This window comes from Zophobas morio, unplaced genomic scaffold (genome assembly GCF_036711695.1).
Source record: "Zophobas morio isolate AGI-343-1 ecotype UQ-CSIRO unplaced genomic scaffold, CSIRO_AGI_Zmor_V1 ptg000007l, whole genome shotgun sequence".
Taxonomy (NCBI): Eukaryota; Metazoa; Arthropoda; class Insecta; order Coleoptera; family Tenebrionidae; genus Zophobas; species Zophobas morio.
The window spans coordinates 8,251,430-8,263,810 of record NW_026972112.1 but is presented as its reverse complement, the minus strand read 5'-3'; the positions used below and the strand labels follow the sequence as shown (position 1 = coordinate 8,263,810).

General features: G+C 32.6%; 2 protein-coding genes across 2 annotated transcripts in view; one reads left to right on the top strand and one right to left on the bottom strand.

Annotated features, from left to right (window-relative positions):
- Nucleotides 1-1,691: 1,691 nt before the first annotated feature.
- LOC135124412 (uncharacterized) overlaps nucleotides 1,692-12,381 on the bottom strand; it is a 199,123-nt gene continuing 188,433 nt past the window's right edge. The window contains exons 2-4 of the mRNA XM_064049460.1: nucleotides 2,074-2,219; nucleotides 1,981-2,020; nucleotides 1,692-1,932 (exon numbers count right to left, since the gene is read on the bottom strand). Of these exons, the coding sequence (XP_063905530.1) occupies nucleotides 1,757-1,932; nucleotides 1,981-2,020; nucleotides 2,074-2,133 (276 nt within the window). The 5' untranslated portion in view covers nucleotides 2,134-2,219 and the 3' untranslated portion in view covers nucleotides 1,692-1,756. The remainder of the gene's footprint in view (nucleotides 1,933-1,980; nucleotides 2,021-2,073; nucleotides 2,220-12,381) is intronic.
- LOC135124074 (uncharacterized) lies at nucleotides 5,903-6,734 on the top strand. Its single transcript, XM_064048934.1, has 2 exons — nucleotides 5,903-5,979; nucleotides 6,029-6,734. Exons 1-2 carry the CDS (start codon nucleotides 5,932-5,934, stop codon nucleotides 6,692-6,694), a joined length of 714 nt encoding a protein of 237 aa, XP_063905004.1. The 5' UTR covers nucleotides 5,903-5,931; the 3' UTR covers nucleotides 6,695-6,734.

Below are 12,381 nucleotides of genomic sequence, written 5' to 3'. Positions count from 1 at the left end.
TTCGTGTTGCAAATTTCATCCGAAATCGTCTTCACTAAAATGTTGTGAACACACTCTTGCATTTTTTACTATAAAAGAGTCCGAACCACAACAAGAAATAACCCATACCCTTGGAAACGAATAAAATTGTATGTCTTTTTGAAAATGTCTTGATTGTTTATCGCTATTACACCCAAAAACGCCACAACGCATCGTTGTGACTTTATAAAATTATTAAAACAACATGTAGCCACTAAACCTTTTAAAAAATACGTGTAGGACAGAAAAACGTCGCAGAATACGCGCGAAATGCCTGCGTTTACTCACCGAGTGACGTCATCCCCCCACTCCGTACGTGCGCAATATCATACCTAGTATTTATTGTACATGGGGTCGTAGTAGGTCATGTAAACGTGCCGCCTCTCAGATTTAACTGTACGGAGATCTGGTTACAAATGACATTAGACATTAATGTGACAAGTGAGAACTGTCAAAATGAGGCATAATCACGGGCGTAATTTCAGCGAAGCGGGATTTTTGAAATTCATGGCCAACTACGCCCTTAGAATCATTTATAAAAGCCCTGTATTAGAATATTTCCAATCATTTAACAAAGACGTTGTGATGTTAAAAAAAATTGCAAATATTTTAATAGTATATTAAAGAACGAGTTTCATAAGGCAAATACTAAGGTACGAATCCAAGTTTATAGAACGAGCGGCGAAGCCGCGAGTTATATAAAGGATGAGTGCCACAATGGTCTTATGAACGAGTTATTTATGTTATTTTTTCTACCGCGCATGTTTTTTAGCAAAATTTAATCGAAATTTGCGTTTTTTTAAATCTGGGGAATTTTGTCGTGATTGGTGATGGGTTGGTCTGACACGAACTACGAAATATTTGAAGTTCAAATTTTCACAACAACTGTAATTCGAATCAATTCGAGTTTTTGTAACTTAAAATTGGTTAAAATGAAGTTAGTGAAGTCTTTACGCCTCCCGAAATACGGGAAATTTTAATTTCACATTTGCCACTGACATTCACCTGACATTTCTCGTCATGACTACCAATCTTACAGATCTAAATTACATCAGATCTATTTCAGAACCGAACCGCTTCGACGTCATTTGGGTGCTTTAATAGCTCTATTAGAAAATTGAAAACGGTGCGCGGCAGAAAAAATATTTAGGAAATATAAATATTTTACTTCCATCATCAATGCCTGTTGAGAGGATTTTTAGTTCCCGTGGCAAATTCCTGACGCCATCAAGGAATAAATTAGATGACGAAATTTCGAGTCATTGTTATTTTTAAAACATAACAAAGAGATGTAATTAATACATATAAGATATTTTAATGTTAGTGAAGTTATTATATTTAATATTTTATCTGTATTTTTATTAATATACCAATGTATATTTTAGCTAAGTACTTACCTACTGTTTTTATTTATACATACTTACTTTACCTTACACACAAAGTAAGAAAAGTACTCTAACTACGTAGTTCGAAATGTAGTTTGACAAAAAGTAGTTATTTGAAAGTAGTTTTAATAACACTGACCATATGAAGTGTCAGCACCTACATTCTGTAACCTGTAACTGAAAATCTCTAAAGATTCTGAACCTCTTTCATTCTTTTTGGGAAATTTTACATTAGTTAAAAATAAAAACGTCGACGCACTTTTCAAAAAAAGTTTATTGTAGCTTCAAGTCGTTAAATACATCATTAACATATATAAGCATTTTTACCAATAACACCAAATAATTGTGCTGCATTACATCGAATATTGGAATTTTTGATGTTTTCTGTAACTATCTCGTTTAGCGCGTGCGTGGTCCCAGTCGTAGGCCGAAGGATCGTCTCCCATTTCCAGCTGTTCCAAAATTTCGGGCGAAGTCAATAGTTCAGGTTCGTATTCGAAACGATCAGCGATATCCGACCAAATCGCCCCTGCAACTGAAAAATGTAACGAAAACGAAAAACCCACAAACTACATACCCTGGTCTCTTTTTTCAACACCCTGACCGTATTCGAAGTTCTACAAGACAAATTATTTTATCATGTTGAAAATGTCCAAAAAATTATAGTTACCTCATTCCGACGTCCAATTCGCGGTACGGATTTAGACGCCTTCATGAAAAATTTTCCCATTTCGTCAATGTTTGTGTTTTTGTTGGAGTTACTTCTGCCGATTCGGGGCACGTTTTTCGCAGCTTTTAGAAAGTAGTTGCCTTCGCCTGAAGTCACATGAAGCAGAATGTGAATGAATACTACTGTGGTAAAAATTTCGTAAAAATGCATCTTCACACTGGAACTACCCAACTGACTAAAATCGAGCTTTGTCGTTCTTTTATACTAATTGCGCTGACTGATTAGTATTCACCAAAGCTGTGCCCCTATCACATTTTTCTGTTGTTTATTTTCCGACAAACACCTGGCTTGGTGTATTTTAATTCTGCTATTGCTCAAAGTGCATCCAAAATGACGCAAATATATTCTAACAGTTCTTGATTTTATTTTTATAAATAAAAGACGTTTTTATTTTTGAAATCAGTGTTATTAAATGTTTACAGTTAAAATACAGAAATACAGAACTTATAAATAAGTTTTTTACATCAGCTATTTTCGGGGCAAATGTCCGGGCGAGTGTTTCTGATGCTGTTTTGAGCACATTGACTAATCGCTTGTAAATTATAGTCCGGATAAACAGAAATTTCAAACTCAATCAAATCTTGGCAGGGTAACTTAAGACTGGCAATCCTATTGTCAAAATTCATTGTAATCAATTGATATTCAGTAGGCATAGTTTCTGTAGCTTTTGCGATTTTATCAATCAGGAAATCGTAACAACTATCATTCGTTGCAAATCCACAAATACCCTTACTTCTGGCGTAACAGCTCATTACACCATTTAGTAGATTGGACCCATAAGTATAAGTCTCATTCGCAATCGTAGAAATTACATCAGAAGTCAACTTTGTGCATTTTTGAGTACGAGCAGTTAAGTTGGTGCGGTAACTTTCAATCGTGTCAATGTAACCACTAGTACACTCGTCTATTACCCCTACTTCTTTAAGATTTTCTTGAATCAGTGAGATTTTTGCTTGTACATTGTTTATTTTTTTGTTAATAGCCTCTGTGGCGACTAATTGTTGCTCTGCAAGTTGTTTATCTATCAGGGGTGATATCACACTGCTCATATGAGCATCCAAATCGTTAAGTAATCCATTAACACGTGCGAGAAGCGCATAGAAAGCAGCATCAGCATCTTCTTGGCCGCTTTTAAGAGATTTTGGTTTACACAGAATGATCTGTCAGAGAGGTAAAAAATCAACATTTAGACTTGCAGAGAAATGAAATAAATTTCTTACCTGAATTGCAGCAAAGCAAATTATCGAAACAGTTAAAATTTTTGGCAACATGTTTGTTCTGATCGGTGTAAAAAATCTTACTGGATATTTTTACGTGAAGTGAGTTGTTTAAATATTGTTTACTATCTAAAGATGCAAGTAGATAATTCACAATGAGGTGATTTTTACAAGAATCATCCATCAAGGATTGCTTCAAGTGTTTTATTATTTATTATTTCACTGTTGAGTACGATTGATTAACATCTAGTGCGTTCAATTTTGAAGGGGCATCCTACTAAAAAAACCCATTAGTAATACATTTTATTCTATTTTAGAATCATAATCTTGTTTAGAAGCACACAAATGGGGGCATAAATTGGTCTTTATGGCACAGATTAGTCAAAAATTGCTAATCAAAGATTGATTATTTATTTACATTACTTCAGTTTGCATTTTGAAAATACAATTATTTAACAAATAAACAACGTGGTATCCATTATAACGTCAAAATAATAGTCAGCTATGTATTAAAGTTCGCATCGCAATTCACACAATCTTGCCAGAAATAGTCAATCTTTCGTTAGAAACTAAAATAGAATAAAACGTTGCATGTACTATGGGCATAATTGTCGATTGTGGCTCTCGGGAAATTAAAAACCCTCCTTCGTCGGGCTTTAAACATTGCCACATGCCATAATCTCTCTAATTATGTCCTTAGTACAATATGTGAGAGAATTTGCAGCCTGTTAAAATTCGACTTTTTTTTATTTTATTTTTATTTTTTTTAAGTCCAATATATTAAGAATGTTTCAATCATTCAAAACTTTGTCGTATTTTTTTAAAGGAATTCTATATAATAACACAACTACACATGTCTTTAATTTTCGTAAAAACATTGTACACAAAAAAATGTTTTATTATTCAAATTTTGAAATTGATCAGCTACAAAATTGTAGATTATTTTTAATAAGACGAAATATTTGGCAACTTGTATTTCCTTTTTTATTTTATTTTAACTAGTCTCGGGCATATTTTCTAAAATAATGGCACATGTGCTTCATTTTCTTGACCGTCCGAATTAAAATAACATCAAAACATACCTTACTCAGGTTGGAGAGAAAACGTTTTTTAAAGAAATTTGAATATTTAATGCAACCATAATTGAAAACCAATACTGTTTATATTTCGTTAAAAACTAAGACAAAATTACCACATTTTGAAATTTATCTTGATGTGAAGAAAAATTATTGTAAAAAGGAATTAAGAAAAGATTAGATGTTTCAACACATAAAAAGGTAGTATGCGAGAATGAGAATATGTGAAGATAATAAATAATAATTGATAACATTAGCATACGAAGAAGAGAATAATAATTAAAAAACATCGTTTACAGATGATTTGTCGTTCAAAATAATAAGTTAAATTCCATGTACCTACTTATTCTGAAAAGGATCTAAAATTTTTTTATCCTGTGAAGTTAAGATCATCTCCATAAGTATGTAAATATTCCATAAAATGATTTTGTATTTCTTTGTTTTATTTTGAAACACTTTTTTATTAAATGATCAAAAAAGCTACTTTATGCATTCCAAGTTTTCTTTTATTTATAATAATTTAAAAAGAAAAATACATTATGTTCTAAAGGTTAGTCTCATTTTGGTTAAGTTAACATGCTAATTTCTTGAAAATAGAGGACGACTTAAAAAAGTAACACCAGAAAAGTGAATTTAATCTTTAGAATACGCTGTTTATATAAAACTTATGGTAGGTACTTATTTCAACCCCCTTGTAAAATCAATCTGGATGCTGCTTTTACACTCCTGAGTGCTGTCTTTCAAATCAGTCAGTTCTTAAATTCAGTTTTTGTATGTTCGAAAAAATTTGATGCCACAGGTGCACGTGTTTGCATTATCATAGCGTCTAATTTTTTTAAGTTTGTTAAAGCACAACCTTAAAAGTACGAACTTGCAAATATTCATCATCATTACACTGAGAAACATGATATTTTTAAATATTGGCATTTCTCGAAAATAAAAGTGCACATATCATAAATAATTCTATTATTTTCTTGATTTTCGTCAAATAAATCTAAACAGAAGATAAATGTATTTACCTATGTTTATTCTAAGAAATACAAGTTCATTTTGCAAATTACAAACGGAACAGTTCATATATCTACTGAAACATATTTTTTGAACGTACAAAATTTTTTTGTGTTTTTAGAAAGCATTAAACCAATTTCAACAATCTAAATAATTAATCACTGATTGAAAACGAATTTAAGCATTATCATATCAGTGGAACACCTGTATACATAAAAGCTATTTTCGTCGTAAATACGCACAAAGACATTTTGTGGGGGTTTTTCCCAATACAAAAATTGATAAAACATGTAACTAAGTTAAGTAGCCACTTGAGCTTCATTGCTTAAATGTAATCTATTAACTTGACTCAAAACTGCTTCACATGATATTTTACACAATAAAAATAGATAAAAATATGCGTAAACAACTTTCAGATCAGATGAGAGATGTAAGTAACTTATAAATATCGATAATTTTCTGTAAATACATTATTCGAGTCGATTCTTTTGGCAATCATGAAGCTCCCGCTCCTCTTAGTCTTCATCACTTTATTCAGGCCACAGGTACTTATTTCTTTTTTCATAACGATTTTTATTGTATATATTTCTAAAGGTACTAGGAAGCACCATAGAAGATGCCGAACAAGTCTTGCAGGACCTCAAAGACCTCAATTTATCATACCAAGGAGAACTTCACCTCCATATGAACAACCAGTCAGACATTCTTAGAGGTCAATTGATGGAAATGCAGACTCAGACTCAACAAGAAATCCTCGTCCAAGTGAACAACATTTTATCCAAAATTTCAACCATGGCAGAAAATACCCAGACTAGTACTGGCGCTAACGTAGACAATTGTCTGAGTACTGCAAATGAAGATCTTACAGATTTTGCCAATGAAATGTCTGATAGATTAAACGACTGCTATGGAAGTATGCTTGACACTGGAAATTATATGTTGTACACAAGTTGGAGTAAGGTTTGGGATGAATATGATCTTAGTTATCGATGCGGTATGATGGCTTTTGAACAATGCAAGAACTACGGAAATGAAGAGTGTGCGGATGTGCTGATATCTGATATGGAATTTTTGAACGAATATGTGGAGCAAGCGTTTACTGCCTTGAAAACTGATATGGTGAACCAGATAACTGGTATGAATTATCCTTGTAGGCAGATGATTTTAGAAGAGATGGCACTTTATCCTTCTCTTATTTTGAATTACGTTGGCTTGTGTTTGGAAAATATTAATGCTCCTAATTTTATACCCCAGTGTTAAGAAATCTCCGCTTCTAAATAAAGTTTTAATTGATTTTTAACTTTTTGATTTACTGAGTAGTCCCCTGCAGTAGATATAATACAACTCAATAACAAAAAGACATTTTCCGGGTTCGGACAGCGTCAAATTTGAAAAGGGTTATAACGTTTTGCTCAATTTCGTAAGGAAATGAAGGACTAGAACAATGAAGTAGTTCAAACAATTCTGTGTTTTCTGATGAGATTTTTGACCTCTCTTGTGGTTTTGCTGATAGGCTTGTTGTATGCCACACTGACAACACAAATATCACTGCTTCTATTCTGGCTTTGTCCTTGTATACATATAGGTATACTTGTCCAAAAGGTATAAGGTTATATGACCATCATAAAAGTAGTTGACCGCAAATAAATACCCCCTTTATGTGGTTCGCACTAAGCTTACCGGTTGGCAATAAATCCTCTTCTAAACATTTCTTGCTCACATTTAACAGGGCCGGCTTTCAAAGCGAGTGGTTATTTCGGAACCCTCAGCGGCTGGAGGTAGTAAAGAAATAGTGGAGTGGTGGATTTTCATATTTAGTGAAAGCCGCCCCTGAACGAAACCACAACAGGCGGTCGAGCTGCAGTGGACACATTATTTACGACCCTAAAACCTTTTCTATTGTAAACAACTTAACTTCGACACAATAGGATGATTTTATGATGGCCATATAACCTTATAGCTCTTGGTCCACTATATACTTAGTTAGGTTAAACGCTAGGCGAGAAATTCGTCACACCTTGAAAAAGTTGGTACATATTGCCATGTTAAATTTTATACCCCATGCTATCTTATCTTTGAGTAAAAATTCAGAGTTTAAATTTTTACTCAATGTAATTTGAGTCATATTTTGTCGATTTTATTAAAGGTTATGCTCGTGTCACCACGTTTGCTCTTATGGGGATTACAATGCATATTTGGAAAATAAAATCTCCATTATTAGTAGACTTATTGTTATGAAATTTTAAATAGGTATACCTAACAACTTTCTCTATATAGCTTAAAGTCGTTTTTTTTTTTAAATAGTTGATCATCATCTTTAAACAAAGCCCATGTTTGTGCGGAAGAAGCGGCTTTTACCGGATCTTATTTCCGATGAAAAAGGTCGACAATGTTCGTTGGAGGATTTATAGAGTTCTATACGCTGAAAACACTGGTGATAACTGCGTGTCAAAATTTCCATAAACAATTGAGATATTGAATTTTAAAAATACGTCCTGACAAATGTTATCAACATTTTAAGATTTACAATGTGATTTACGGTTTGAGTACAAAAATCATAAACTTAATCTGTCGGAAACTCATGATGACAAGCTCTAGTCGTTTATAACGTTATACTACGGTTTGGATAAAAATTAAATTTAGAAAATCATTCATGGCGGCAGTGGCGGCGATAGCGGTGGCAGATTATACATAAACATAATTATTTTGGGATTATAAGGTTTATAATTAAGTAACTATCAATTAAAAAATCTGGTAACAGTAGGTATAATCATAAAAAATAGGAACATGTCGAATTCCATTAATTTGATTCTTTTAGAAGAAATATTGAAACAAAATTGCGGTAAAAAAACGAATTGAACAATAAACACATACAATAGTAAACAGAATCAAGGTACATTCGTAGACCACAAGTACAAGAGTATATTATTTCATTAAATTTTGGTAATGCTAATTACGCAATATAATGAGCGGAGGTCGTCACAATGTTGGTGGGGATGATTAGCCAAATTTTGGTAAGAATTTGACCATCTGTATGATATTCCTAGTATACATAGGTACAAAATTTGATAACAATCGGTCCAGTAGTTTCGGAGATTATTTTATTAGAAATTACCATAAATAGGTTTTCTACGATTACTTATTTTTGACAAGTTATCCAAAGTGGAGTAGGTAAATTTTTATGGTTTTATTTTTTGTTTCTATAATTATACCTATAGAATTTTTATGTAAGTATTTACAGTTTTATTGCAATTATTTGTATGTACGAGTATGAAGGCAATAGGAAGTTCTACCTCTTTGCAAAAAAAATATAAATTATTGCAGTTTTATTTGTTGGTTACGATCACTACTTCGACCACATCGTTTTAACGAAAAAGAAACAGCTTTTTTGTTTTGCTTTATACTCAAATAAATTTCCTTTTATCATTGATGATAGTAATAGTATTTATATCAGCAAACAAAAATAGTTCGAAAATACATTTGAAGAAAATTTGTAAAGTTTACAAGATTTCAAAAAATTACACCATTTCGCTAGTAAGGATTTTAAATGATTTTTTTGGAATGAATAAAACTTTGTTCAGTTCTGCTCTCCTAATTTTCTCTTTCGTAAGAAAATTACTTTTGTTTCTTGAGTCAAAAATATCCAATAAATATGTTTAACAGCAAAATTTTGGAAAATACAAATGTGCGTATTGTGTATATTCCAGCAAACCCATAACACCGACTGCCACTCTTCAGCAGCCACAACCAGGCGTTGCCATATTAAAAGTATGGTATCATTCTGGACGAACCAATGGTAAACCTGCTATTAATAATTGTAACCATGACAACTACCAGTAGTGGGGAAGGAACAGGCGTGTTTACTACGAGCGTGCGCGTTAAGAGCGACGCAACAGTTGGTTTTCCAACCTGCCAGACAGTGACTGTTTTTCTCGGGTGACGAACCTTGCTGCTAATCGGACTTCTGTCTGATAGATGGCGCAACGTGTTTTAACATACGAGAAAGTAATTCAATGATTATTGTACGTGCCTGTATTTTGAAACGGATTCCACAGTTGTATTTTTTTTTCTCGATCAATTTAACTATAACTTCGCTGACTATTTTAGTTTAAGATTCCTTATTTACTATTGAAAATCTGTTGCAACCCTAAATTTTAATATTTGCAAGTGTCTTCAAAAATAGTTGAATTCGAAGTTCACAAATCTTGAAAGGAGTTTACGTTTGCGGAAAAATTGAAAAGCACATTTTTTTTAAAAAGACTGTAAAAAATGATCATTCATATTGGTTGGCATGTAACACCATTAATAATATTCTTTTGACGAACGAAGAGAGCTGTATTTTTGTAATGACAAGTTAATTTTAAAGAGAACACAACATGAAGAGCACGATGGAAGTTCGTGACACGTTTAGGTAAGTAACATTATCTCTAATTAATGTCAAATATTCCTAACGGTAATATAACAAAAGTCGAAACAAGGTAATCTTGCAATATTTTCGGAAAGAAAACAACTTTCCAAGTTGATAATTTTTTGAAAAGTTTGAAAAAAATGTAGTGTAAGAAATCTGTGCATCAGTATTTTAATAAACGAATCATAAAATAGAACAAAAAAACTGAAAAGTGCATTTTAACAAATTTAAAAAATAACATTTTATTTACACTGTCACTGTTGTAACGACGTGTATTCCGTCACTCAATAACAAAACCAATAAACATGTAATAGAACAACAATTGTCTTAAATAACTGCTTTGAGCTGAGCATAAATTGTATCGTTTTCGCATGATCACCTAAACGCTAAAATAGATAGGTATTTTATTCTTGACATTTTAACGTCAATTTACACATATTTTCAGTCTCTGATGTACAAATTCGTATAATTAGTCGAACTCCAAATCGTAAAACGAGCCGTTGTAAAACCTCGTCGGTGAACCGAACCAGAGACAAAGAGAATCGAACCAAGTGGGAGGAAAATCGGCTGATGTAAATTAGAGACGTTGAAATGTCCGTTTCAGGTAAGTGTAACAAGGACGTCGCTGCCCCTCTGAACAATGACACAAATCCAAAAAGAGGAACCATACATGTGAAAACTAAAAGCGGAGTTAATTACCACAATTATTAGAAAAAATGAACAGCCATAAAGTTATTAATTTTTTGGATTCTAAATCTTCACAAAAATTAAGTTATTTTTTTTTAATAATGAAACAAGAAACAATTTTAATAAATTTTTTCCCTATAGTTACTTGCAAAATCCATTTAAACTGGACGAAAGTAGAGTCCGCCAAATAATGAACATTGATTTTCTGTTCCTAAAAGGGCTTTGAGTTGCTTATTCTAAACCTAAAATGTGTTCATGTACGTCTGATTCATAGAAACTTTGTTCCTTTCAGGAACGCAATCGGCAAAACTCAGTGTTCACTATTTGCCGGACTCTACATTATACGAATATCCGTCTCTCAACTAGTTTGATACTACAATCGAAAAAGACGTTGACATTGGAGTGGCGGCCTAGAAAATATCGTGACATCATGTTTAGCAACAATTTAGATCTAAATGTCATCAACAATTTCCACTTTGTAAAATTTAATAAATCATTCGCATGCTAAGTTCAATACAAACTTGAAAAGGTCTTATTTATCTGATATATCCAACAACTCCATTTTTTTTTTATTTGTTCCAATTACTTGTGCTAGATAATAACTTCATTTACCGCACTGGTACGATAATGTTTCATTACCAAACACATATACATTTTTTGACTCAAATATTTACTAAAACAATATATTCTAATATAATAATGAAAATAACTATGTGTTATGGATGTATGTGTAAATAAAAATGAGACAAACCTTTTTCATTTATCCAATAAAATAATTTATTGCATCATTATTTATTTTTTTGAAATATCCCGTATAAATAATTCTGAAATGTAAAACTGGATCAAGATATAGAAGCAAAATTTTGATGTGACGTCATCAATTTTTTGGAAGGAATGCACAGATAATTTTGCCATCGGAACGATGTTCTTACAATATAATAATTTCAAAACAATCTACTCACTATTTTCGGAAATTATCAAAGAAGCTTGTCAATAGGCGACAATGGACAGACAGACGGAAGCGGGAGATCCACGTTTTCATATCCACTACGCTTGGCAAACAAAAAGCACAGTTAACAAAACTGATTTACCCATTCAAACATTTTCATAAAAAATATTGTTTCTTTTCAACCGACTGAATTTATTCCCTGAATACTTTCAACACTGTATCCGCTGAATATAGAGCTGGGTTTTGAACCAATATCATTCACTACGCTTGTATTCTCTTCGACAGGTTATTACAGTGTGTAGCCCCTTCATAAAAACTCTGTTGCGAAATGAGCCACAGAACAGCGGCAGGTCAATAGCTCGTCGTTAATTTTATCTTTGACTGTACACCCAGAAAGGCGTTGATGCCTCTAAAGATCCTGTTAAAAATGTATTATTTTTTCTTTGGGAGATGCCGACTGGCGCCGTCAAAGAACTAATTTATTAATTAAACCAACTACAAATATCAGCGCTCGCATTGTTTTAAACACTCTTTATTTAGCTCGCTTGACCCCTAATTGTTCGTAGTAAAAAAGCTGAACACAAAGAAATTTAAATAAACGTCGGAGTTAATTAAGCCGCTTTAACGAGGGGCCGGTGGTGAGGGCGCTCTTCTTGATTAAAAATTTTAGGTAGATGAGCATCTTTTTGTATTATTGCGTCAATGTGTAATTATTGTGGTGGGCGGGTCGGCTGGAATTAAAGAAAAATATGGATGGAACGGCGAAAATCGTGCTTGTGTGGACATTTTTTTAGACATTTCCGCTTAAAATTTTACGAATAGTTTAGAATTTATTTTTCCCATTGACTCTCTCAAACACACGCTATAAACTTTAAGGACCTCGAATGTGGCTAATAAAATGGA